At 39.2% G+C, this 24,407-nt stretch overlaps 1 protein-coding gene across 1 annotated transcript in view; it reads right to left on the reverse strand.

Annotated features, from left to right (window-relative positions):
• LOC136879283 (polycystin-2-like protein 1) overlaps window positions 1-24,407 on the reverse strand; it is a 163,037-nt gene that overhangs the window by 15,738 nt on the left and 122,892 nt on the right. Inside the window, exon 8 of the mRNA XM_068229043.1 lies at window positions 4,473-4,669. Coding sequence (XP_068085144.1) covers window positions 4,473-4,669 — 197 coding nt within the window. The remainder of the gene's footprint in view (window positions 1-4,472; window positions 4,670-24,407) is intronic.

Below are 24,407 nucleotides of genomic sequence, written 5' to 3' on the forward strand. Positions count from 1 at the left end.
CTTCATCACTATAAAATAACAGTTCTGGGTCAACATACCCGAAGTGAACTGACTGAAGCAACCAGTTACAATACCGAACCCTAGCGAAACTGTCAGGTCCTCTTAAATATTGGACAGGGGTGGGTTTGTATGGTTTTGCTTTTAACAGTTTTGTTGCTTTGTGGGCAGAAGATAATGACACATTAGCTTGTACAGCAAGACGCGACAGGGATTTTGTTGGAGTTCAGTCAATCAATCAATCAATCAATCAATCAATCAATCCAATCAATCAATCAATCAATCAATCAATCAATCAATCAATCAATCAATCAATCAATCAATCAATCAATCAATCAATCAATCAATCAATCAATCAATCAATCCTGATCTGCATTTAGGACAGTCGCCCAGGTGGCAGATTCCCTATCTGTTGCTTTCCTAGCCTTTTCCTAAATGATTTCAAAGAAATTGGAAATTTATTGAACATCTCCCTTGGTAAGTTATTCCAATCCCTAACTCCCCTTCCTATAAATGAATATTTGCCCCAGTTTGTCCTCTTGAATTTCAACTTTATCTTCATACTGTGATCTTTCCTACTTTTATAAACGCCATTCAAACTTATTCGTCTACTAATGTCATTCCACGCCATCTCTCCGCTGACAGCTCGGAACAACCCACTTATAATACCAATATAATGGTCCGTTATTGGACATTATAAATTATCCAGCTAACTCATTCTTGGTTGCCTGCGTTTCGCCCTCGTGTGCTAAGTTAGGCTCGTCAGTTGGGACTTAGCACACCACCCAAGACGCAAGGCTAGTGCATACCGTGGAGGCCACTGCATAGGTTATTTGAAGCCACCAGCAGTGCCAATGCACTGTGAGAGCTATGTCTCAATTTCCAAAAATAGATGCCTGCCTGGCCATCAAATGATGTAGATGTTGATTCCCATAGGAAACCTAAAATATTTGTCCTGAATGAGTAAATTTATAATACCAATATAATGGTCCGTTATTGGACATTATAAATTATCCAGCTAACTCATTCTTGGTTGCCTGCGTTTCGCCCTCGTGTGCACGAAACGCAGGCAACTAAGAATGAGTTAGCTGGATAATTTATAATGTCCAATAACGGACCATTATATTGGTATTATAAATTTACTCATTCAGGACAAATATTTTAGGTTCCCTATGGGAATCAACATCTACATCACAACCCACTTAGTCGAGCAGCTCATCTTCTTTCTCTCAATTCTTCCCAACCCAAACATTGCAACATTTTTGTAACGCTACTCTTTTGTCGGAAATCACCCAGAACAAATCGAGCTGCTTTTCTTTGGATTTTTTCCAGTTCTTGAAACAGGTAATCCTGGTGAGGGTCCCATACACTGGAACCATACTCTAGTTGGGGTCTTACCAGAGACTTATATTGCACTCTCCTTTACATCCTTACTACAACCCCTAAACACCGTCATAACCATGTGCAGAGATCTGTACCCTTTATTTACAATCCCATTTATGTGACTACCCCAATGAAGATCTTTCCTTATATTAACACCTAGATACTTACAATGATCCCCGAAAGGAACTTTCACCCCATCAATGCAGTAATTAAAACTGAGAGGACTTTTCCTATTTGTGAAACTTACAACCTGACTTTTAACCCCGTTTATCAACGTACCATTGCCTGCTGTCCATCTCACAACATTTTCGAGGTCACGTTGCAGTTGCTCACAATCTTGTAATTTATTTATCACTCTATAGAGAATAACATCATCCGCAAAAAGCCTTACCTCCGATTCCACTCCTTTACTCATATCATTTATATATATATAAGAAAACATAAAGGTCCGATAATACTGCCTTGAGGAATTCCTCTCTTAATTATTACAGGGTCAGGTAAAGCTTCACCTACTCTAATTCTCTGAGATCTATTTTCTAGAAATATAGCAACCCATTCAGTCACTCTTTTGTCTAGTCCAATTGCACTCATTTTTGCCAGTAGTCTCCCATGATCTACCCTATCAAATGCTTTAGACAGGTCAATCGCGATACAGTCCATTTGACCTCCAGAATCCAAGATATCTGCTATATCTTGCTGGAATCTTACAAGTTGAGCTTCAGTGGAATAACGTTTCCTAAAACCGAATTGCCTTCTATCGAACCAGTTATTAATTTCACAAACATGTCTAATATAATCAGAAAGAATGCCTTCCCAAAGCTTACATACAATGCATGTCAAACTTACTGGCCTGTAATTTTCAGCTTTATGTCTATCACCTTTTCCTTTATACATAGGGGCTACTATAGTAACTCTCCATTCATCTGGTATAGCTCCTCCAACCAAACAATAATCAAATAAGTACTTCAGATATGGTATTATATCCCAACCCATTGTCTTTAGTATATCCCCAGAAATCTGATAAATTCCAGCTGCTTTTCTAGTTTTCAACTTTTGTATCTTATTGTAAATGTTATTGTTATCATATGTAAATTTTATTACTTCTTTGGCCTTATTCTCCTCCTCTATCTCGACATTATCCTTGTAACCAACAATCTTTACATACTGCTGACTGAATACTTCTGCCTTTTGAAGATCCTCACATACACACTCCCCTTGTTCATTAATTATTCCTGGAATGTCCTTCTTGGAACCTGTTTCTGCCTTAAAATACCTATACATACCCTTCCATTTTTCACTAAAATTCATATGACTGCCAATTATGCTTGTTATCCTTAGCTGCCTTCTTTGCTAGATTCAATTTTCTAGTAAGTTCCTTCAATTTCTCCTTACTTTCACAGCCATTTCTAACTCTATTTCTTTCCAGTCTGCACCTCCTTCTTAGTCTCTTTATTTCTCTATTATAATAAGGTGGGTCTTTCCAAGAGAGCTCCTATTTTGTCAAGCTTTTCTTCTGTTAAAATGGTTTGTATCCAGCATGATTTCTTGTTAAGAATGGACCCGGTGGTGCAGGACTTCTTTACTAATTTATGTATCATACTCCTATGGGGAGGGAGGATGCCAGGAAATTTGTAAATGATTCAAAAGCGGCATCCTGTATAAGAAGAATGCTTCGCATAGCACAACACAATGATTACACGCTGTTCTACTGTATACATCACTCGTTAAACACACGATTACTTCTACAGAAACTACGCTATTTTAAAGCGAACACATTGAACACGCTACCAATACCACAGACGTTAAACTAAACTATTGCTGTTAAGCAATGGTTATCGCCACCATACTGTATTAGATCATCTTAGCCAGTCTTGAAGCAATATATCTCTTGGCAAATGAGTCACCCGGCCGCACTATCGCCTTCCGTGCATGTTTCCCTGACACACGGATTGTGCTAACAAAAAGAACCTGTATTATCACCCTACTGTAAGTGACCATTGCCACTGGGGCAATTGCAATGTATTTTTCAATAATAAAAAAATTATTTTCACACCAAGGAAATGCTGGGGCTGTACCTTAATTAAGGCCATGGCCACTTCCTTCCCACTCCTAGCCCTTTCCTATCCCCTCAACGCCATAAAACCTATTTGTGTCGGTGCGACATAAAGCAACTTGGTAGAAACAAAAACAAAAAAGAAGTAAAGTGTACCAATTCTTTGTTTTGTGAAAACTTTGTTCCATCTCCTCAGAAGAGAAACATATCTGATCACCACTATGACTGAACTTTGAAATTATGTGACTTGTACTCTCCTCGTTACTAGATGGCTCAGTGTTCTGTGTGTTCATTATCTATATGCACCAGGTATTTCCTTCTTCTTTTTACTCTCATCTCTAACTTTCTTTGTATTATTGCCCCCTCCCCAAACTGGTTTTGACTTTTCTCTCTTCATCTTCCTTTGGATTCTATTCCTGTGTCTTTATCTTTCTTCCATTGCACTTGATTTTATTTTTCATTTATATTGCTCCCATATGTACCCCTCCCCTGGCTTTGGTTTGTCTGATCACCTTTCATTGTCCAATCTGAAACTCAGGGATATGTAAACATGAAACACCTGACTGGAGCAAATTTGGTGACATCAATTCCTAATTGGAATACAGTAGCATATAGCGAGCCATCTGGTGACAAATAAGAGTGTCATTTAATTAATATGGCAACAGTCCAGTAATTTGCAAGTACTGACTGTTATTGCTAGAACAGTAGTAGCATGGTTGGTTGAGTTTCTCTTCTGGGGATGAAGAGCAAAGTTTTGATAATACAGGCTGTGACACTATCAGTTTAAACAAATACATGTTCTTTCATACCTTAAAACTGTGTTTTGTTTTTCCATTCTGTACTCCATATATTGTTATTATAATATGTAATAGTATTTAAGGCCAGACTAAATGTTGTCCAACATTACATTAATTTCTTATACAATGGAAAATGTCCAGTCATTGTTCTACTATGCTACCTTATCACCAGTCACAGCTGATATCCATTTATAAAGCCAAACTGAACAGCAAATATGGACATGACTAAATAATATACTTACTTCCTTAATGCATCGCGGATATCTTCGGCGGTGAGAACCTCCTTTTCTTGCTTTGGCATTCTTCTGCACCTCAGCTTGTTCAGGAGGTTTTTACGGCCTATTCTGAGGAAATCTACGATCTCAAATTCTTCTCCTTCCACAAATTGCTCAGATTTCACTTCTGAGTACGTGTCATTGATGATTGCCAAGAACATATTCTAAAAGAGATATCATACAGTTTTATTTAACAGACACCAGTTAAGTCATTAGGCCAAAGGTTTGTTGGATCCTCAAATAGCACCATCAAAGGTTATGCGGTTATAACTGCAAAAACTGATGGTGGCACCAAAATGAGAGTGAGGTAATAGATTGCAAACGAGAAAAAAGTCAGGGAAATGTTCTTTTTTTTTTTTTTTGCTAGTTGTTTTACGTCGCACCGACACAGATAGGTCTTACGGCGACGATGGGACAGGAAAGGGCTAGGTGTGGGAAGGAAGCGGCCGTGGCCTTAATTAAGGTACAGCCCCAGCATTTGCCTGGTGTGAAAATGGGAAACCACGGAAAACCATTTTCAGGGCTGCCGACAGTGGGGTTCGAACCTACTATCTCCCGAATACTGGATACTGGCCACACTTAGGGGAAATGTTTTAATTAGGGAAAAAGACTATCTATTTTCTTCATTAGTGTTATCGTCCAGCTCCAGGGCTAAATGGTTACCATGCTAACCTTTGGTCCAGGGAGTTCTGGGTTTGATTCCTGGCCAGGCTGGGGATTTTAACCTTCATTGATTAATTCCGATGGGTTGGGGGCTGAGTGTGTGTGTGCCATCTTCATCATTAGAATTCATCTTAGCTGGGCCCCATCCTCATAGATGTGTAGGTTGCTGATTCGCCATCAACTCGAAAGACCCACACCAGGCCTCCCTCTATTAATTAGTGTTATAACCTTGTAATCAGAAGTAATACTGCTGCTGTCTTCATCTTTGCTAACTCTAGGAACTCTCGCTTTAAAAAGTTTACTCTCCTTATCTAGTCTTTCCCACACTAATGTGATAACTTTTAGGAAATGGAAAGCAAGCTTGCAGTTTTATATGACTGTTGACATCACGATATGACCATGTATAGACTACGATTTTTTTTCGTAACAAAGAATTGACACAAAGATGTAAATGTTGTATTTATAATATTTTATTATTTGACAATGGAAGGACAGCAAAACAATGGCTACACACAGTCAAGGCCGGAAAACGACCGGTAGGAAGAGATGGCTGGACCAAGTGAAAGAGGACATAGGAAGAAGAGGAGTCAGCTGGGATGTCGTCTTGAGAGAAGAGTGGTACATGGACAGACAGAAGTGGAGAGTGCTCGTAAACCACACCCGGGCAACTAGAGTGGAAAACTAATGATGATGATGATGATGATGATGATGATTACTCCTCTTTATAGGAACTTTCACTTATCCCAAGCATTAGCTACAGAGGAATTAAGCTTGAACAGTGGCAAAGTGTCGGCTTCCGGGTCCCAAGATAGTGGGTTCAAACCTGGCAAAGGTAGTCAAATTCCTGAAGGGCGGAAAAGAAGTCTGTTTGACACTCCATGTTGTATGATGTTGGCATGTAAAAGATCTCTGGTGACACATTTATTGTTTACCAACAAAATTAATTAAAACTCAGCCATAGATGCCTAAGAGAGATTTGCTTTACTCTGCCATGTATCAGGCCTAGAGTTAAATGGAACTTTGAATTTGATAAGCAAGCAGCCAGATGGCATCAGATTAAATTTATTATTATTATTTTTTTTGATTCGTTATGCCCAACTGTGGAGCGCGTTTGAACTTATTTTGCACAATGTTTCTTCTTCTTTTCTTCCCAATATCTCTTCATTTTTTCACTGTGTTCCTTTCTGCGTGTTTCTGTCCAGCCTGTATATTTTCTTGTTGGTTTCTCTGCAAATTTATGTTTGTTTACTAAGCTTCTAAATTTCATTCTATCTTGAATGGTTTCGTCCTCAATACCCATTTCTTGTAGATCTTCATGAATTTCTGCTAACCAATTATTGCGGATTTTCAGGGTTAGAGCTAGATTTAGAATTTTCTTTGTCAGCCTGTTGTTATCCATTCTGTGTAGGTGTCCGTAGAATTTTAGTCATCTCTTTCTGATGGTATCTGTGATTTTTTCTGTGAATTGAAAAATTTGGTGTGGTTTCTTTTTCATCCAAATTCCATTTTCAAACTTTGGTCCTAGGATTTTTCTGAGAATTTTCCTCTCTTGTTTCTCAATGCTTTTCATTAGTGACCTGCCGCCAATGATCAGTGTTTCAGATGTATAAAGTGCCTCTGGTTTGATGACTGTATTGTAGTGTCGTAATTTTGCATTTTTTGATATACATCTTTTGTTGTATTTCTTCCATGTGATTTTGTAAGCCCTTTGCAGTTTAGCAGTTCTTTCTTTGTTAGCTTCCTGATTTAACCCTGCTGGCTGAATAATTTCACCTAGATACTTGAATTTGTCTACTTGGGAAATTATTCCACATTTGGTGATTAATGTTTGATTGTCGAATCTTGATTTAGTTCCTTCCATGAACTGCATCTTTTCAAATGAAATTTGAAGTCTGGTTTTTGCGGCTATTTCATGCAATTTTTCTATGGAGTGGATTGCTTCTTGTCTGTTGTTCAAAAGGATCGCAAGGTCATCTGCGAAAGCTAAGCAATCAAGGTGAATTTTGTCTTTAAGAAGTCTGCCAATGTTTATACCTTTAGTTTCTTTTCTCCATTCACGAATCACTTTTTCCAAAACTAAATTGAATAGTAGTGGGGATAGTCCATCTCCCTGTCGGACACCAGTTCTGATTTCGAACGGTTCAGAAATTTCTCCCAAGAACTTGATTTTTGATGTTGTGTTGGTCAGAGTTTGTTTAATCAATTCCCTGGTTTTCCTGTCGACTTGAAATTCCTCTAGTATGTTATCATCATCATCATCATCATCATCCCTGTTGCTGTCTTTAACCAATCACAATGCTTCAAAGAAATTATGGCTGCTTGTAAACCTGTTAGGTCTTCATTCCTGAAAACCTGGTTGGATACCAAGCATGGAATCTATTTTCCTCATCCTCTTCTGAGATGCATTATTTAGACAAGAGGCATAATTCCATTATAATTGGTCCATTACAGTAAATTATACATTTTTCAGTGTTTCATCCCAGTGTGCCAATTTTGGCTCATCAATTGTACCACGATGCATGACTGGTGCATGTAGTGGTGGCCACTGGACAGGCTACTTGGAGGCTCAGGCAGTGTCAGTGTGGTATGAAAGAGACTTGGCCTCTTTTACAAAAACTGATGCCTACTAAGCCTTGTCAATACTTTACATATTTTATTATACTTAATTACCATACCTGTTTCGAGAGCTAACTACTCTCTTCTGCAGCGGTGCCAAAAACATCAAAAGTAAATCTTTGGACTTGATACATTTGTACAGATTTAGTTATCAACAAAACAGTTATATATAAATCTTGAAATTGTTATAATATTTCTTTGTGTTTCAACTTTTACTTACTTACTATTTCATTTATTACAAACTTTAAAAAAGAACATTTCAAATCATAAAATGAATAAAACCTATTAAATTAGTCACTATATGCTAAAAATTTAAAATCTGCTCTGCTCTTGGAACTATCCTTATTTACATCTAAAAAAACATAAAATGTTTCTTTGTGTCTAAATTTACATTTACTTTGTCATTTAGTAAAACACTTAAAAAAAAAAAAAAAAAAAAAATTCAATTCATAAAATAAATAACACCTCTTAAGTCACTGTATGTTGAATTTAAATTATTTTCTGCTCTCTTCTTGAAATTACTCCTTTTCTTAATTCTGCTATATTTCTGTACCTTTCACATAAATCGGAAATTTCTCCTCTTAATCCTGTCCGACCATGCTAGCCATTATAACCATCAAATTTTTCAGTTTCAGCTGGTTACCAAATTTATCCACAAATTAAAATAACATTCCACTAGTCTGAATCAAAGCAAATGGATAGTATGGTCATTACGTAACCGGCAGCATAGCAACAAGTAGCAGCTCACCTCGTAAAGCAAACACGGGAGCAAGGACATGTTTGTACTTCTAGAGGCATGAGACTCGAGAAGAATCTTCTCACAGATTACCTGGAGATGATTAAACAGCATTCTTGCAAAACGCTTACCAGCTATGGTGAGCAGGGATATAGCATGATAGTTGTCAAATACGCTACAATCACCTTTCTTTAAAAATATGGTACCAGTAGTGGCTTTCTTAAGATCACCAGGGGCTTGCTGAGTTCTCTATATTAAAAGGATTAGTGTAAGAGCATTGTCTTTATTGGCAGGCTTTGACTGAATCAATTCCATGGGAATGTTATCTGGTCCGGGTTCCTTTCAGGGTTTCAGCTTTTTGAGAACATCGCAGAATTCCAGATATTACCAATAAAGGTGGCAGCATTGTCAGTTAAAACAAACCATGAAGGTCACAAATATCAACTGTCAAACCTGGGACACACGATCACTTGCTTTGGCACCAAACCACCTTTATTGCTGTTAAACTGCCACGAACCTGCTACGCTGGCTTAATAGAGGGAGAGGTGATACTCCCACGTAGTGCATCCCGGGTGGCGGATAGGGGGGTCCTAACCGGCTTGCCGGCGGACTTGAGGGAAATAAAATACCTCTCGCGGACCAAACACACTACTCCCTGTGGGTGGGGGACGCACATGTAGAATACACCCGCGGTATCCCCTGCCTGTCGTAAGAAGCGACTAAAACGGGCCCAAGGGGCTCTCAACTTGGAAGTGTGGATTGGCGACCACGGAGCCCTTAGCTTACTCTTGCCATTGCTTCCACTTACTTGTGCCAGGCTCCTCACTTTCCTCTATCCTGTCCAACCTCCCTTGGTTAACTCTTGTTCTTTTCCCACCCCGACGGTATTAGAGCATTCGAGGCCTAGGGAGTCTTTCATTTTCACACCCTTCGTGACCCTTGCCTTTCTTCGTCTGTTACTTCATTTTTCGAAGTGACGGATCCCTTCTTTCTTCTTTTCTCTCTCTCTCTACCCCCTGTGGGTGGGGGATGCAGACGTAAAATACACCCACTGTATCCCCTGTCTGTTGTGAGAAGCGACTAAAAGGGGTGACCAAGGGATGATTGAATTAGAACCATGAAACTACTTTTGATTCGTACCATCACGCGGGGAACACCATGGGTTGCCTGTACTTGCGAGTAGTACCACTATATTAGGTACAAAACAGGTTTGTGATTAGTAGCAGCAGTGAGTTGGTTCGCCTGTGAGTTTCCAATACCCGTGAGTCGTACCCATGTGAGCAACACCGCGGATCTGGGCGTTTCCTGTGAGTTGTACCACTATATGAGCGACACTGTGGATCTGCGTTGCCTGTGATTAGTACCAACTATGTGAAGAACACCACAGGAATACCGGCACCCGTGACTAGTACACCTAGGTTAGGAACCTCATCTGTTTGCGTTGGCTATGAGCGGCGCCATTGTGTGAGAAACATCATAGGTCTGCGTTACCTGTACAACGTACAATACTTATGAGTAGTGCCATTATGTGTGGAACACTGTGAGTCTTCACTGCTTTTGATTAGTACCCCAACATGACAAATACCATGGTTCTAGTTTACTAGTGACGTGTACCATTATGAGGGGCCGTTGACCTGGATTTTGGACACCTTTAGAAAACAAGCGTCATCATCATCATCATCATCATCATCAGGATTGTACTTTAGAATGGTCCCTTGGTCGGTAATGCTGTTTCTTTCTGGTAGTTTTTGGGTAGGATCCACTGATTGTTTTGGGTTCATGTCCATCCATTCATTCTTCATGTCATCCTTATTTTTTCTTTTGGTCAGTGGATGATTTAAAACTTTTGTTTTGTCATTTCATTTCGTACCATCAGGGGCCGATGACCTAGATGTTAGGCCCCTTAAAACGACAAGCATCATCATCATCATCATCATCATCATCAGCTGTTAAACTGTTTGAAGAGCAATTTTTTTACAATTGGCTTTGTCGCACCAACACAGATTGGTCTTATGGCAACAATAGGACAGGAAAGGGCTAGGAGTGGGAAGGAAGCAGCTGTGGCCTTAGTTAAGGTAGAGTCCCAGCATTTGACTGGTATGAAAATGGAAAACCATGGAAAACGATCTTCAGGACTGCCGACAGTGGGGTTCGAACCCACTATCTCCCAAATGAAAGCTCACAGCTGCACACCCCTAACTGCATGGCCAACTCGCTTGGTTTGAGCAAGAGCAATACAGGCATGAAAAGTCCAAATGACAGAAATGTATTCTCCACCAGATGCTGCCCCATCCTCCCCCATTCATCGAGTGCTATCTGTGCGGATGCATTTTTCTTGCTTGTTCAGTCATCAGAAGTACAAGCATGAATAGCACTGAGTGCAAATGGATTGTAAGCAGGAGAAATTGTATACTTGGTACTGAGAAACAGGCACAACTGTTTACAGCATGTTTATAACTATTTTCACTGTTACTTTTACGAGAATGTGAGGCGTATGCTGTGTCCAGTTCCAAGGAAATGCAAATAAGTTCTGTACTCGACCTATTATGTACTGATGTTGACATATGCTGCAGTTACATGGACAACAAAGCGAGATGAGAGTAGAATACAGGTGGTCAAATGAAATTCTTTAGAGTTATCGTAGATAGAATTAGAAATGAAGAGATTAGAAAGAGGATTGGAGTTTCAAAACTACAGGACAAGATGGAAACCAGCAGCTGAAATGGTATGGACACATCATGCGAATGGGAGAAGACCATGTTCCAAAAGTATTTACAAAGAAACCAACAGCAAAGGCATGACAAGGAAGGTCTCGAAAAATACGCATGGATGCATTGGGGAAGAGGGGAGGAAAGATAGAAGAAATAATTGAATCAGGAAAAGAGTTGTGGAGAGACAGACAACATGCCTTAACGAAGACGACGACGACGATGAAGAAGAAGAAGAAGAAGAAGAAGAAGACTACTTTATCTTAATAGACAGTTTGCTCTTACAGTGTTTAACACGTTGAGTGCCACAGCGGACACCAGAGACTATTGCTGGATTTTCTGCTAGGCCACGGCGGATAACTGATATGATTCACGCACCACGCTTCAAAATTATACATTCAGGTATGGTAACATTTATTTTCAAGGATATGGGTGTCTATTCGCTCACAACTGATATTGTATATTGAGCACCAAACAAAAATGTTGAAATTTTGCTCTGTGGGCTGAAACTTTACCTTTATTCACTGGTGTTTCATTAGCAGTATTCCACTATGCGTTACTTTATTCTCATTTTTTATGTTAATTTTTTACTTTCATATTGAATGCAAGGTGGAATGTTGCTATTGAAACACCAGAAAGTTTTTGACTGCAGAGCAAAATTTAAATTTTTTTGTTTGGCACTCAATGTGTTAAAATGTACGTCTTCTTGTAACTATGTTTGTGGCAGAGTACATGCATGCGTTGTTGATAATGTTGTCTGTGTGCCATAAAGTAAATATTACATGATATTGTAGGAAATGAATTACAGGTTTCAGAGATCTCTTGGAACATCAATTATGATTAGTTCTAAGAGAAGAAGTCCTATATGTCTCCCATGTTCAAACTGACAATAAATCACAGTTTGTGGAAACTACCAGTACATATTTCAACATTTCACTTTTAGTTTTTGATGGATATCAAATCATTTATCAACAACCGAGCTTGTTAGCTGCAGTCGTTTAAGTGCGGCCAGTATCCAGTATTCGGGAGATAGTAGGTTCGAACCTCACTATCGGCAGCCCTGAAAATGGTTTTCCATGGTTTCCCATTTTCACACCAGGCAAATGCTGGGGCTGTGCCTTAATTAAGGCCACAGCCGTTTCCTTCCCACTACTAGGCCTTTCCAGTCCCATCGTCACCACTATTGACACTATTGACGCCTGTGTCGGTGCGACGTAAAGCAACTAGCATTTATCAACAAATAAGAAAACATAACAGTAATGAACATGGTACAGTGCCATTTCACAAAAATGCAGCTATCTGTAATTCAATTCAATGTATAATCCTATGTTATTTCATTCATGCAAACCTTAAGTAAAATAAGGAATTAAAATACATCCTAACTTTTAATTAATTTAAAATCAACTTTGGCATTCAAATATTTGTAGTTACAAACTGTACAAATACAAATTTTATTTAATTTTTCTCTTGATTGTTAGATTCTTAACTGAACAGTAAATTGTGTATTCTGCCCGTTTAAGCCATGACTAACACATTAGAGACACAAGACACCCTCAGGGGTGCTCAGTAAGGGATTGACATGTTCCATAAAGAAATGGTGTGGAACAAGGAGATGGGCAGATATCAGTAAATAATGAACCATCGAAATACAGATTAATAGTACATGATTTATTACAAAATAATTCCGTCCTTCTAAGAATTATGATTGTATGAGATGATCACTAAAAATTTAAAATTTTACATTAACTCTTGCTGTACATCCAAAAATTAAAGCAAATGGGATGGTACATGTTAATGAATTCTTATTAATTCTGACTAAAATTGTTTTCATAAAAGTCATATTTTATTGAATATTATTTTGAATGTTAAATTTGATTTTGCTTAGAGAATGATGCTCCTACGCATGTCAAATCATGACAAAAAATTCGGATGCCTTGATGACCCTGGTCTCCTTCTAGGCTGGGTTCATGGCATTAGGACACTGTTGGCATTGGTCCTATCTTTTAGTACTGCATCCTGCTCTGGGCGATGTCTCCAGGGCACACGAATTTCTTCCTGTAGGTCTTCATTGCCTTGGCCGGTATCAAACTGGTACTGCTTGATGTGCACTGAAACTTTCACAAAAATGTTAGTACAAATTCCCCACTCGTGGTTTCACAATTGACATGTAATGATACGTACTTTCTTCATAGACACTATTGACGCCTGCTATGACTGTAGATGGTCTCTTAAACCACCAAGAAATGACACTGCTCTCCTCGTGGTGCAAGTATCAGTTGTCCAGTTCTATAAAAGACCTCCCTGCGTAGTGAGCTTCTGAACAACATGCGTAGCCAGCAGATAAGCAAGTAAGAAAAATCTAGTTCGGGTTCACCACCTATATTCTGACCTCTGACGTCATACCTTGTGATTTGATTGACGTCTTGAATTTCTCGACATTGTAATTAATATGTCCCCTAATTTCTTGTTAATTAATTAGTTAATTAATTTCACAATTAATTTAATTTCTGATTGTTATTATTTATGCTTTCCTGAAATGTGATATCACCACTTTTATGCACATTTGTTGGAGAATGTTTATTAAGATGTTGAATCTGAAGTTGTGATATTACGAAAGATTTTGAATGTAATACTTCTGATGGATAGAGAGTTCAGCAGTATTAATATTTTTCCTGTCTTCTCTTGCGGTGCGTCTTTCACCCCTCAACAGGTTATACAAGAAGAAAAAGAAGAAAGTCATCCCTATGGGTTCCGCCGCAGACACCCTGCGCGGAACACATGGCGTACAGTCCGGTCACATAAAATTCACTGCCAATTACAATAGACCTAAAATGTTGCATCCACCTCTTGACTAGTTTAAAATTTCATTCCCAACAAAATTTTACTTAACGATCTCAAACATCTTATTATGTGACATTTTGGTCTTAGATCCATTAGGTAGCTCACTGATGAGGTTGTTGAATGAGTCCTTGTAATGACTGTGAGAACTGAAGCTGTTCGTTTACACAATGACTGTAGTTGCCAGGCATGCAGTATTTATGTGGCTCTTCCTTCTTCTATTCTCCCGTTGCTTGCTTGCTCAGTAACGTTGTGTGCCGAAACAAGCCTGCCTTGGTGGTGCACTTCCTTTATTCCTACTTCTCCTTGACTGTCGTTGTCGCCATTAGTGATAACATTACTCGAATGTGACGTGAAACTTACAGTTTCTCATTGAAGATGGCGCTCTAGCCATCTGTGTTTATACACAGTCTCTTTGACACAGTTTGTCACGCTCTCCGAGTGTTAAGCTGGTCTGCTCGCGATGCCAACAATGGTCGGATCAAACGTGATAAGCAGACTGGAATTTAATATGTGCTTTTTGATCTGCGAATTGCTATTATCGTGGATTTACTTGTTTCAAGGCTCGGTTCTCTGCTTGAAGTTATTATTTTGATTGAGGTATATATTTCGAGACTCCTGATTGCTGCTCCCAGGTATTCATTCATTTTATTTCATTTTCATGCCAGTTACAAAAACTGTTCTGTGTGATTGTATTTCGGTAATCTTTTATCACCTGTCTTTGCAGGCTCTTAATTACTTCATTTTATGTGTGTTTTTTAATTTTTTCTTTCTTTGTGTGCACACGCGTGGGAACGGAGAGTGGTATTTACCTATCTGTTTGTTTGGGCCTGTGTGTGTTTGTGGGTTTTGAGACCATGCATTTTTGTTTACTCATCATTTGAAATCATTGGCTGAGCATTGGTGTATTGTGTGATTTGATGCTACGAGGTTTAATCCATTTTTGTCCACGTGAGGCAATTTGGATGTCCCGTGTAGTGGGTCGACAAGTGTTGTGATTGGTATGATTATATTTGGATCAGCTTGCCTATGTTTTGCGGCGGTCCAGCATTGTATTTGCGGTGTTCAAACCATGCTCGTGAGCCCATGATATCCTTCGCTATCCTGTGCAATAGTATACGCCGCGTGCCTTTACACTCCGGCTTGATCTGGGTCGATTTTATATTGGGTCTCTCTTCTTGTTCATACGCGCGTGTGTGTGTGTGTGTGTGCGAGCCTGCTTGTGTACGGTCTATAGTACTCTCCGTATCTCGTAATTTCAATTTTAATTTTTCTTTATTTTATTTTACTTTTCGTTTTAGTTGGCCGATTTGGGCCATGTGTATTGTGCTATTTTATATTTCTAGGCCGTTATTTGCTCCGTTGTCGGCGATTAGTTTTTGTTTTTGTAACTCTGGCAACATCTTCTTCTCCTTCGCTTCTGCTCCTTTTGGGAGGCTGTGCTTTGCTTTTGTTGGGACGCGCTGGCATCGAATGGACGCTCGCTTGGAGCGCGGTTGCAAACTGTGATATGTGCGCGGCCCGTATTACCGCGACTGTATTATTCCTTTAGTGGTTCCATTTTCTGATTCCTTCGATGATGTGTTTCACGTCACATTATTTTTCTCAAACGAATTTGTAAATTCTATGTAGTCATACGTAGGTGTGTAGTGCGATTGTGTGTACTGTCGGCGTATTACACGAAACTTACTATGTCATTGAACAGGATACTACTTGATGTTTCAATTTTCTACAGTTATGTAAGTAACTTTTAATGCAGCTCATATTTCTGTTCTCATTTTAATATTATGTGTTTATAATAAACCCCAGTTTCATTGATCCATTCTTTTATTCATGGGGGTTACGGGTTCATGCCTTTCTGTCCTTTCGCTTCCCTTTGTCTACGCACGGATCCAGCTCCGAGCTGTTTTAGCTCGTTCCAGTCCATCCACGGCAATTTACGAAGAGAAGTAAGCGAGGTAAGTATCTGCGCGTATATGACGTGTACTGTGTTGATGTGTAATGGTAGCAGGGTATGGGGGTGGTAGAGTTGACACGTGCTGGAATTTCGGCTTCGGGCAGATAATACAGTTTTAAATTAGCCGAGTAAAACATGAATTCATGCCCACCGTCCAGGCTCTGCACTTTATAGGCATTGTTATTGTAGGCTTTAATAATCTTGTAAGGACCGACGTACAAATCTGCAAATTTTCCATACATGCGTTCAGTAGGCTCAGATAGTGTGGGTTTGTGGATCAACACATAATCTCGTTCTTGTAGTGGTTGGCGGAACCTCGTATTCGTTACCCTCTTCAGTCGCCGTTGTGCTTGTTTACGTGGGTGCTCGGCGGTCTGAATGATACACCTTTTTGGAGTCGGTCTCGGGTCTGATAAACATGGTACTACATTTTCCCACGGTCTCGCTGGGTACTGGTTGAGAGGAATGACTCCTGGAATTTGTCTCATGGATTCGTGAAGCGTGTTGTTTACACATTCCATGATGATGGGTAAGACACTGACCCATTTCCAATGTGCGTCCTTGCAATAGATACAACAAAACTTGGCAATTTCTGACATTATACATTCAGCCGAATTTCCAGATGGGTATCGCATGGAATTTAAAGTGTGTTTAATGTCCAGCCATCCCATAGCCTCTTGGAACTCAAGCGATGTAAATTGGGAACCGTGGTCTGTCAGTAGAAATTCTGGTTTACCCATTAGTGGAATAAATTTCTGGGTGATTCATCTCAGAACGGCCTTGGTGTTACTCTTTTGAATGGGGAACAGAGATACGAATTTTGAGAAAACATCTACTGTAACTACCACATGACGGTTGCTTTCACACCTCGGTGCAAGGGTCCGAATAGGTCTAAAGCGAATAATTCTTTTTGTTTGGTTGGCAGTATCGGGATGGGGTACTGTTTCTGTAGATGAGAGCTGTGTTTGACTCGCTGACACCTATCGCATTTCCTAATGGTCATCCTTACACTTTCGCGTAACTTTTCCCATTGGAACGCCTCCTGGATGGTTGCGACTGTTCTGTCTACTCCCTCGTGTCCAATCTTCCTGTGAGTAAGCCAGATAATTCCCTTCTGCAATTTATTCGGTACCAAAATCCTCAGTTTCGTGCGGTCTTGATCCACAAACTTGTAGAGTATTTCACTCCTTAGAGAGTATTGAGAAGCTATACGATATACTTGTTCATAATTTGCATCGCCGGGTACAAGTCGTTGTTCAAAGTAGTTGATGATTTTCCTAGTAAACTCATCTCTACGTTGCAACTGCCATAAATACCTCAACTTACGGAGTACTTCTTGATCTTCATCACTCAATGTCAAATAGTTTATCCTAAAGGTGTTGACGTCAGGGTTCCTGCTTAGGACGTCGGCAATAACATTATCTCTGCCGTGACAATGTTCCAGCTCAATTTGAAACTGTTGGACAAAAAGTGCCCAACGCGACACACGTTCACTTGACATTGTGGTTTTAAGCATGAAAATGAGAGCTTTATGGTCGGCTCATAAAATAACTGGGAAAACGAAAATTATCTTTTTCCAGTGGTGCAAGTCACATACAATTGATAATATTTCAAGTTCGGTGGTATTGTAAGAAACCTCGACACTCCTCAATTTATGGCTGTAGAAGGCAAGATAAACTCTATGTTCTGGGTTGACTGGATCCTCTTGATACAAAACTGCTCCAATCCCTCCGGCGGAAGCGCCTGTCTGCATAATAAATTTAGAATTGAAGTCCGGATATCCTAATTTAATGTTGTCTTTCAGCATCTGTTTAATTGTCATAAAAGCTTGACTGCACCTGTCATTCCAACACCAGCGGTTGTTCTTCTTTAATAAATCCTGTAGTGGGGCGACTGTAGTAGTGTAGTTTGGGCAGTGGTCAGAAAAGAACTGACACATTACTAAAAATTGTCGGATATGTTTAATTTTGGATGGTTGTGGAAAGTTTTGGATCGCCTGAATTTTCACAGGGCTAGGTCTTATGCCTGTGCCATCAATGATGTGTCCCAAGAATAATATCTCCTTCTTGCAGAAGTTAGACTTTTGGAGACTGATTTTAAATCCGGTGACTTGTAAAATTTCCAGCAGTTTTTCAAGTTATTTAAGTGTTCTTCCATATCTTTTGAGGCCAGCAACACATCGTCTACATAACGAATCGTAACCTCTTTAACTTCATCAGTTAAGTTTTTATCTAGTGACCGAATGAGAGCAGATCCAGACGTTTTAACACCAAAGGGCAAACGTCCAAAAACATAGGTTTGCTGGTCGAATAAGAAACCAGTTAGCAAACGGGATTTTTCCTCTAATAAAATGTGGTGGTACGAAGATGTGAAATCTACACCAGTGAATAAGGACATGCCTCGAAATTGTCTAATCACATCTTTAATAGATGGTACTTGGTCTAATTCTGGAATAAGTCTTTCATTGATCTGTCTGACATCCAAACACACCCTTAAGGAACCATTAGGTTTTTGCACCACCGTCAGTGGGTTAACGAAAGGTGTTACTGCCTTCGAAATAATACCATTGTCCTCCATTTCATTAATTATTTTCTTGACTTCGGCGTGGTGCTTCTCTGGGGTAGGGTACGATTCGGTTTGTAAGGCATCCAACTATTTACTCGTAAAGCGTACCTATAGTTTGGGATTTTTCCTGGTTTGTTGCCAAATACCTCCTCAAACCGTTTAGAGACAGTCAGTCTCTTGGATTCTTCTTTCTTAACTGATCGTCGAAGTTTTCTTCTTCAATTTCTTCCGTTACTTTCTCTATTGCAGCGAGGATTTCTTCCGGATCTTCATCAGCGCTCTCACTGTCCCACAGATGTGTTTCGTTTAAAACTTGTGTATTAACGTCTTCTGAATCCTTGGCTTCCATTTCAATGGTCTCCAGCACAACAGGGTTATCTGCAGTAAAGGATATCCTTTCAGTACTGCCTGCTCCACGGAACCTGATTTCATTATTGTGAATGTCAATAATGACATTGTGCTCCTTTACCAAATCGAATCCTAAGATAACACTGAAATTAATTCTGGGCATGACCACAAAGGGATGCGAAAATATAGTATTGCCAATCGTTAAGTCAAGGAAGGTCTGTTCTTTGCAAGTAGCTGACCTATCATTAATGATCCCTTTAATTTTCATGTTGGATGCTGGAATAATGGGAAGTGTCTCTCTCTTTTTCAATTCTTCAAACAGTGATTTTGAAATTTCACTAATGGTTGCGCCTGTGTCGACAAGACAATGGATTCGAAGTCCACCAGCTCTGGCTATGATAATAGGCAACCCCTGAAATCGTTTTGCATGAAATCGATGGGCATCTTCAATTAAATCCTCGGATTTAATAAACCATGCATCTACCTGTGCGATTGTCCATTCTTCTAGGTGAAAATTACTGTTTTCGGTGCGCTGGGAATTTAGTTCGATGGGGACGTTTTTTAGAGCCTTCATCTTGCTCGTATGGAGGTGCAGATGGACTTAAATTATTCGATCCAGCTTGCTTTCTATATTCCTGGAATGCTATACTTTCCACATTCACGCAATCCGGATTTACATCCATATTTTGCATAGCTTGTTTCCACTTGTCCTTTTCATGATTGCTTCTCCGTAGCTCATCGATGTATCTCATTCTTTCTCGGTGTCGTTCTTGCATGGTATCTTGGAAGTTCCGATGATTTTGATTACCATTTTGTCGTGAGTGGTCGTAGGGTCGATTTCTTCTGTCCCTTCTAGATCCATTTCGGTATCGGTGGTACCGATAGTCTTCCCCTCTCCTATAATGCGGAGGTAATCTTCTGCGCTCTTCTTCCCTATTCAGGTCAGACCTGCGTTGTTGATTAGGGTAAGAGTACTGTCGATTTGCTCCTCTTCTCCCTGGTACATTTTCCTTCTCTTCTGGTCCAGAGATTTCCACGACATTCACTTGCGGATGGTGTGGCTTCGGAGGTCTTTGTGCCAGCTGAGCGTTAGTATTATCCAGCTGTCGCAAAATCGCATCAGCTTGAACTGCATTTTGAACATTAGCAGCTATCAAAATGTGTTGTACCTCTAGCGAAAATTGCTTCTCTAGAGCTCTAATTAAATCCGTTTCTGATAATGGAGCGTCCAACTCTTTCATCCGTCTAAGATGTAGGGCGAAGTAGTCCGCATAGCGTGTAGGTCCATTAACATTATATTTCCTGGAGTACAATTCTAATCTAAGAATCTGTTGATGATCTGAACTCCAATATTTCTGCAGAAATGCTTTTTTGAAACCTTCAAAATTCTCAAAAGTATAGCGGAACGTGTGATACCAATTCACAGCTCCTCCATCTAAGAATTTCTCCGCAGTTCTGAGTTGTCGATCGGGTGGAATTTTGTTTTCTTTCATGTACTCGTCCAGCTCACGAATAAAGCCTTTGGGAGACTGTTCCTGAGTGCCGCTAAATTTCCTAGGTCTATCCTCTCCCGTCCATATAATATTTATAATTTGAGAAACATTCCCAATTGGTGAACTAGCTACTTCTGGATTGAAAAGGTTTAAGTTAAAAGGACCATGTTGACCCTCTTCGTTATCCTGTTCCATCCGAATGTTTACATGTACCTGTTCTTTGACCGTTTCTTCGATCTGGCTCTGGCGATCTAGGATGGAATTTATTAAGACTGTCGTACTTCTATCTTGAAGTTTGAGAAAGTTGAGGTCCTTTTCCAGTTTTTTCATGGTATTGGCCATTTCTCTGACTCTGAGACTGTTCACTCAAACATCTTCTGCTAGAGTACCGACTTTATCTGTAATGTTTGTTTTGTCCTCATCCATGATTTTCTTTATATCATCGAATTGGAGATTTAATTCATCAATCTCGATCCTATTCACCTGACAATTACTCTTAACATCCGTGAGATCTTCGCTGATTTTCCTGAGATCGTTCCTGATGTCGCCTATTTCCTTTGCCTGTTCTACCTTAGCATCAGATACCTATTTTTTATGGAGTTGACTTCTTCCCTAACATTGTCCATACTAGCTTTGACAATGGCTATATCACTCTGAAGTGAGGTGACTTTCCAGTGAGAATCTTGTTATCCTCTTGTAATTGTTGAGTCAAATGTGTAATTTTATCCAATGTCTTATTTTGATTTTCCCAACACTCTAGCACTATGTTATCAATACGACAATGTGTCTCTTCCAACTTCGCAATAAGTTAATCCAGACTTTTCTTGAGCTTTTTTGTTTGTTTCTTGGATTACCGTTCCCATAAGGTTCATCCGTTGTTCCATCTGTTCTATAGTTTTCCTATTTTCTTCCATCACCCTAGTTAAAGTGTTCGTGGTTTCCTCATGATCTTTTCTATTTTCCTCGTGAGCTACTCTATTTTCTTCACGAGCTACTCTATTTTCCTCCTGGTTATTTTCCATACGCTGAGTCAGCGCAGCCAACAACGCCCTAATCTCATCCATTACTAATACAGATCAGTCATACAATATAAACCTAGCCAACAGACATCAATAATGCCAAAAATCCCCCTTAAAGTATGGCCATCAAGCATAAGTAAATTTAAGTGTTTACAACGAGCATCACTCTTTCAGAACGCATGATCCTACTACTATAAAAGAGATCAGTCATTCGCGTAATTTGTCAGAATTCTAAATATAGCAAAACAGGATGGTTCAAAAATATAAATTTTATAAAGTATCGAATATTAAGATTATGATCCACCATGTCAATCCATCGAGCCCCACGGTGAAGAAAGCCAATTAATATCTGCCTGTTTAAGCCACGATTAACACATTAGAGACACAAGACACCCTCAGGGGTGCTCAGTAAGGGATTGACATGTTCCATAAAAGAAATGGTATGGATCAAGGAGATGGGCAGATATCAGTAAATAATGAACCATCGAAATACAGATTAATGGTGGATGATTTGTTACAAAATAATTCCGTCCTTCTAAGAATTATGATTGTGTGAGATGATCACTAAAAATTTAAAATTTTACATTAACTCTTGCTGTACATCCAAAAATTAAAGCAAAATGGGATAGTACATGTTAATGAATTCTTATTAATTCTGACTAAAATTGTTTTCATAAAAGACATATTTTATCGAATATTATTTTGAATGTTAAATTTGATTTTGCTTAGAGAATGATGCTCCTATGCATGTCAAATCATGCCAAAAAATTTGGATGTCTTGATGACCCTGGTCTCCTCCTAGGCTGGATTCATGGCATTAGGACGCTGTTGGCATTGGTCCTATCTTTTAGTACTGCATCCTGCTCTGGGCGATGTCTCTCGGGCACATGAATTTCTTCCTGTAGGTCTTCATTACCTTGGCGGGTATCGAACTGGTGCTGCTTGATGTGCACTGAAACTTTCACAAAAATGTTAGTACAAATTCCCCACTCGTGGTTTCACAATTGACATGTAATGATACGTACTTTCTTCATAGACGCTATTGACGCCTGCTATGACTGTAGATGGTCTGTTAAACTACCAAGAAATGACACTGCTCTCCTCGTGGTGCAAGTATCAGTTGTCCAGGTTTCTAATAGACCTCCCTGTGTAGTGAGCTTCTGAACAACATGCGTAGCCAGCAGATAAGCAAGTAAGAAAAATCCAGTTCGGGTTCACCACCTATATTCTGACCTCCGACGTCATACCTCGTGATTCGATTGACGTCCTGAATTCCTCGACGTTGTAATTAATATGTCCCCTAATTTCTTGTTAATTAATTCCACAATTAATTTAATTTCTGAATGTTATTATTTATGCTTTCCTGAAATGTGATATCACAGCTTTTATGCACATTTGTTGGAGAATGTTTATTAAGACGTCGAATTTGAAGTTGTGATATTAAGAAAGATTTTGAATGTAATACTTCTCGTGGATAGAGAGTTCAGCAGTATTAAAATTTTTCCTGTCTTCTCTTGCGGTGATAACATTGTCTTTCACCCCTCAACAGATTATAAAAAAGAAAAAGAAAAAAGTCATCCCTTTGGGTTCCGCCGCAGACACTCTGCGCGGAACATATGGCGTACAGTCCGGTCATATAAAATTCACTGCCCATTACATCAGACCTAAAATGTCACAGTATCTTCACATTTCTTGAATGGAACAGCCTCACTTCATTGCTGAATAAAGATGTTTCTCTCTCTAACCCACGAATGAAACTTTATGGTGTCCATAAATAGTTTACATAAAGAATATGCATTGGCTGCATAGAAATGCATGGTAAAAGTAAACTTTTCTTTTGCTCTCCAGAAAAAAAATAATTGTAGACAGCCCACTTATGATTTCCAACCCTTCGATTTACAAAACATCATTTCTCATTCACGAAGAGAAAAATTAGATAGTGATTACTGATCATACAAATAAACAAATTTGAACTTTTTAATTTTCCCCTAAACAAAAAATAGGTGAACTTTTATAATTTGACACCAATGAATTTAAAACTACCAATGGTAATGTTAAAAAAATATTTTTTAAATTGTTATTTTTGTGTATTATTGTAACTATATCTTAAATTATCATTTAGACTTTCATGGCCCATGTAACTATTCATGAAGTATATATATTTTTTTGGGATTGGACATTGTTTGAGGAGGGACTGTTTACTGAAAGAAGAAACAGAACGAATGGTGAAAGGCAAATGAGGAAGAGGAAGGAAAAAATATCAAATGTTGGACAGTATCCAACGAAATAAATATTCGGACATGAAAAACTTGATGCAGGACAGGCAACAGTGGAAGAGGTTCATCCCACGACAAGACCTGCCATAAGGCAGAATACCTAGATGATGATGATGATGATGATGATGATGCCGTGTAACTAATTATAAATACACTCTACGCATTTCAAAAGGAACCTTGCCTTTCTTCATCAGGAGACAACAATGAAATGAAACGATGCATTAAAGGTTGCTAGGAGAAAGCAACAAGGAAATTAAAATGGTGCCCTAAGATGTAGAAGGGATGCCATTTTAGTTCCATGCTAGGAACAGCAAATGGCAACAGTAAAGCATCATTCTGTAATGGTTCTGATAATAGGTAGTCATGATTCACTGAGGTTGTAGCCTGTATCGCTTTTGAAATTATCTGGGTGTTTACGTACAGTATTTCAACCGCCTCCCTGATAATTCTTGGGCGGTATTGGTTTATACCAGCAAGAACATCCACTTCTTAGAACAAGACATCATGACCAGGTGTTAAGGCATGATCAGCAACAGCTGATTTATCAGGTTGGTTTTGAGTCTGATACACCTGGTATGTTCTTTGATGCGAGTACATACCGTTCTCAAAGTCTACCTTGCCACAAGTACAGGGAACTCTGTAGATACCAGGTTGTTGCAATTTAGGCAAACTATCCTTAGTTG

Source organism: Anabrus simplex, chromosome 8 (assembly GCF_040414725.1).
Source record: "Anabrus simplex isolate iqAnaSimp1 chromosome 8, ASM4041472v1, whole genome shotgun sequence".
Taxonomy (NCBI): domain Eukaryota; kingdom Metazoa; phylum Arthropoda; class Insecta; order Orthoptera; family Tettigoniidae; genus Anabrus; species Anabrus simplex.